The 4,215-nt window shown below is 36.7% G+C and overlaps 1 protein-coding gene across 12 annotated transcripts in view; it reads left to right on the top strand.

Moving 5' to 3' along the window:
* The window catches only part of Iqcm (IQ motif containing M), a 693,129-nt gene that overhangs the window by 621,935 nt on the left and 66,979 nt on the right, over positions 1-4,215 (top strand). For all 12 annotated transcript variants that reach the window (XM_031340352.1, XM_031340354.1, XM_031340355.1 and 9 more), the window contains one exon: positions 2,573-2,734. In XM_031340352.1, coding sequence (XP_031196212.1) covers positions 2,573-2,734 — 162 coding nt within the window. The remainder of the gene's footprint in view (positions 1-2,572; positions 2,735-4,215) is intronic.

Raw genomic sequence — 4,215 nt, forward strand, 5'->3', positions numbered from 1 at the left:
TTGGAGGGGAAACTAGGAATGGAGAAATTCGCATGTAAATAAAGAAAATATCTAAAATAAAAAAAAAATCTAATTATATCATTTGCTCCTCCTTTTTCCAAACCCTCCTCTATCTCATTTACCCTGCCCCATCTTCAGAGCCTCCTCCTCTTTAACCATTGTTCTGTAAACATGTGAGTGAATCAACACATCAATACAACTTGCTGAGTCTCATCAGTGTTGCCTACCTGATTTTGATTCCAGGGCTTGTTAGCATTTCTTCTATGCTCTGCCCAACAGTTACCTAGCAACAGCCAGGTAGGCTTGACTTGCTGTAAAAGGGGCTGTTTGGCCTCTCCTTGCTCTCTTATTCTCTCTGTCCCTTCTCTCTCTCTGACTCTGTTCTCTCCCTGACCCTGACTGCTTGGGATGCCTCAGCATGGGCCCACTGAGGCACTCCTCCCACCTCCTCATAAAGCGCTCTACAAAGCATATCCTGGCTCCTTTTTATAACATACAACAGGGATGACCACCCAGTGTTATATAACTATTCAGGGGGCTCATCACCCCCATACTACCAAACACTCATTATCCCTCTATGGCCTATAGCTCTTCATCTAGGAGTGGAGACTTGTGAAATTTTTCCTGTCTACACTGGATATCACCTTCCACAAGACTTATTCTGGTCTCCTTCAGAGGCAACCTGATAAGATTTTATGGGTGCACCTGGATAGGGAGAAGACACAATCTCATAGCATACTCTTTCTGGTCCTCTGGTTCTTGGAGTCTTCTGCCTCCTTTTGTGCCTTGTTCCCTGAGCCTTGGTTATATGAGTTGTGTTGTAGATTTATCTATCAGGACCAGGCACTTCACAGTCAGTTGTCATCTCCTTTTTCATTAACTGGAGCTTTGTGTGATGATCATCTGATGCTGAACAAGGAAGCTGCTCTGATGAGGGACACTTTAACTGTGGGTGTGCAGATAAATATTTAGCATGTAGGCAGGAATTATATTGGTTTAGAAAATTGGCCATAGTAGGTCCTCCTCTTAAATCCATGATGTGGCTAGCTGTATGTAGTTGTCTAGGGTTACTGTACCAACCATAGTTTCCCTCCTCTTAGATTGGTCTTGAGCCCATTAGAGAGCTGTTGCCTACATATAAGTACTACTACTGAGCCTTTAGGGATATCTGATGACTCTTGTGGTTCATAAGAATAAGAGTAGAACTATCGATTCCTCCCCTAACAGCTTAAAGGACACCTTTTTGTACTATGAAAGCCAGTTCTTAGGGAAAAGGCTTTAAGGTCAGTTATAACTCAAACTCTCTGAATTCTGTATCCAAATTGCATGGTGTCTTCAGTAATAGGAACTTCCATTCAAATCCTGGGAGGCAACTGACAGCAATATCAATTAGACAATATTGTTTGGGGAGTTTTCTGGAGTTCTCTGAACAACAGCTTGGGATGAGGTTTTTCTAGCCTGCTACTGGGCTTTTTCTTACATAATCTATGGCTTTTGGAGGCAAGCATTTTCACACCAGGTGCTGTAATTTCATTTTTTAGCTATATATACACTCATATTCTTATATGTATTACATGTCATTTTTGGAAAATATAAAATAAAGATTTCCTACATTTTTTCAATCATCTTTTTAAAAAGTCCCTTCTTCCTCCCTTTTCTCTTCTGTATTATCTCTTCATCACCCTTCCCACATTAAAGCCCCATCCCATTTTAGTTTCTCAGAAGTCATTGAGTTTTAGGACCCCGACTTATTAACCAAAAACCTGAAATTACAAATGGGAAGAAAAACCCAAGGCTTTAAACAGAGACTTTTTCTATGCAATGCACATAATTTTTTGATTTCCATTTCCTGATATACTTCTGGATGCAAGTCATGTTTACTTGACAAGGGCTCATTCACCATTCATATGATATTTGTACTAATTGAGATATGTACAATTCAGTAATTCCTGAGAGCCTGATTCTTCATGTGTATGGAAATAGGGCCTCCCTTAGAGATGAGCTGTAAAAATCCGATGTGATACTTGGACCTTAAAGATCTTGGACAATTTTTCAAGTGTTTGAAGAAAAAGAATCTTGGCATATCTATCTGTTTTTTGTTTTTTGTATTTTCTCTTGTTGAAAAGGTTAGACTAGGGATACTAATTCTCTCTTAAAGTTTGTAAAATTTTATATTGATTGAAGATTTTGCCAGAATAATCTGATTTTACTGCATAATGGCAGTTAAAAATGTTCATTTATGTTAGAGAATTTATAGTGTAATGCTGCTCATTGCGTATTTTAATTTTTGTGTAGCTTCGGTAATCACTGCTCTAATATGATAGGACCTGAGCACAATATTGGCAAATCCCTATAAATTTTTGTCAGGACTTTATGAAGAATATGATTTTTGTTAAGATAATTTAGATGCAGGTCAATCTATGTTTTGATTATAATGCTCAACACTAAAGTTGTTAAGTAGTTTTTAGTTTTTATCTTTTACAATAAATATGTAAGACATATGAAATGTGTAAAAATTAAAAAAAACTAATATTCTCTCTCTCTTCCTCCCTCTCCTCTCTCTCTCTTACAGATAGTCAAGGAAAATATTCTGAAGTAATCAAAAAGTCCAGTGCTATTGAACTATTATTTACACTCTATCCTCCTCAAGGTGCCAGAGTGAATGTTAGCACAAGACTGCGGTCCACGTGGCTGAGACCCTTGGTGGACGGGGAGGAAGGCTATAAGTACATAGGTGAGATGTTTGCTTTATTTCTGATGAAAAGGAAGAACTGCTGTCCTTCTCTATAGCTCTGACTACCACCTAGATGATAGAGGGCTACACATGCACACTGTGCCACGTTCTCTTTACTCCCTAGGCTTTGTGTCTACAGTTTTAAAAAGGGGTACTTGGTGCTTTTATGCCCCCACTGGCATAGTAGAATCCCACTGTGCTAAATTATCTCTGGATGGTGAACATTTTGGCTGTATTAACTTTGAGTGAATAATGTGAATCCTCTGTATACATCCATGTGCAGTGCTATGCATAGACATAGACATACATTTCTCTTGATCATAGGGTTCCAGTGAGGATCTTGCCATTGCATGTCTCCCACCACTAGAGATGAAAATTGCTGTTTTCCATGGCTATTTTACCAATTACTGTGATCAGTGTTTCTATGTTTAGCAAGTCCAACAAACATTTATTTACTAGTATCCCTTTATACTTCTAATCCATATTTTCAAAGTAACTCATCATATTTGGACTCTTTATATTTGCAATTTAAATTCTTCTGTGGTAATGTCTGTTACAGTATCTTGGCCATTTTTGTAGTTTGGAATATTGTCAAGCTGTAAGCTCTGTAAATATTTTTGGACACAAAGCCTGTATTACATACATGTTTAAATTCATGTTTCATCTCTTAAATAGAATCTTTTGAAAATATTTTATTTGGTGAGGTCCAATGGACCATTGCATTTCTTTATAACTTATGCTTTTTCTGTCAGTTTTAAGGAATACTGTCTGGACTTGTGGTTATAAAGGTGTTCTTTATAAAAGTTCCAGTTTAATGGTTTATATCTTAGTACATAATTAGTTTTGTATAAATTTCTATATGTAATTTCAAACTATAAGTTAAACTTGTTTTTTTTTTTTTTTTTTTTTTTTTTTTTTTTTTTTTTTTTTTTTTTTTTTTTTTTTGGTTTTTCTGAGACAAGGTTTCTCTGTGTAGCTCTGGTTGTCCTGGAACTCACTCTGCAGACCAGCCTGACCTCGAACTTAGAAATCTGCAGAAATCCACATGCCTCTGCCTACCAAGTGCTGGGATTATAGGCGTGCGCCTAAATTAAACTTCTAATTGCATTTTATTTCTAAATTTTCCAACAGTATTTACTGAAAAAATTGTTTTATGATTAACTTTGCATTTTGGTCAAAGCCAAATAAATAAGGTCTATAGTTGGCAAACGTGAATGAAATACAATGGTACCATTAGTTACAAAAGATATCAACATTAGAACTGTAGTGAACCAATATTACTTATCTATTGAGAAGGATAAAACACCTTTGATATTAAACCTACCAGACTGATGTGTGGCAAAGGGAATTGAAAATTCAAGAGTGTTGAATTACCTTTGAAATATTTTCAAATTTTACGATAATATTATTAACTATGTGTAGCCCGCGTGGTCCTCTCGCCGGGAAGAAGACACGCGGACACTAGGTTCCTTCTGCAGCAA

Source organism: Mastomys coucha, unplaced genomic scaffold (assembly GCF_008632895.1).
Source record: "Mastomys coucha isolate ucsf_1 unplaced genomic scaffold, UCSF_Mcou_1 pScaffold22, whole genome shotgun sequence".
Taxonomy (NCBI): domain Eukaryota; kingdom Metazoa; phylum Chordata; class Mammalia; order Rodentia; family Muridae; genus Mastomys; species Mastomys coucha.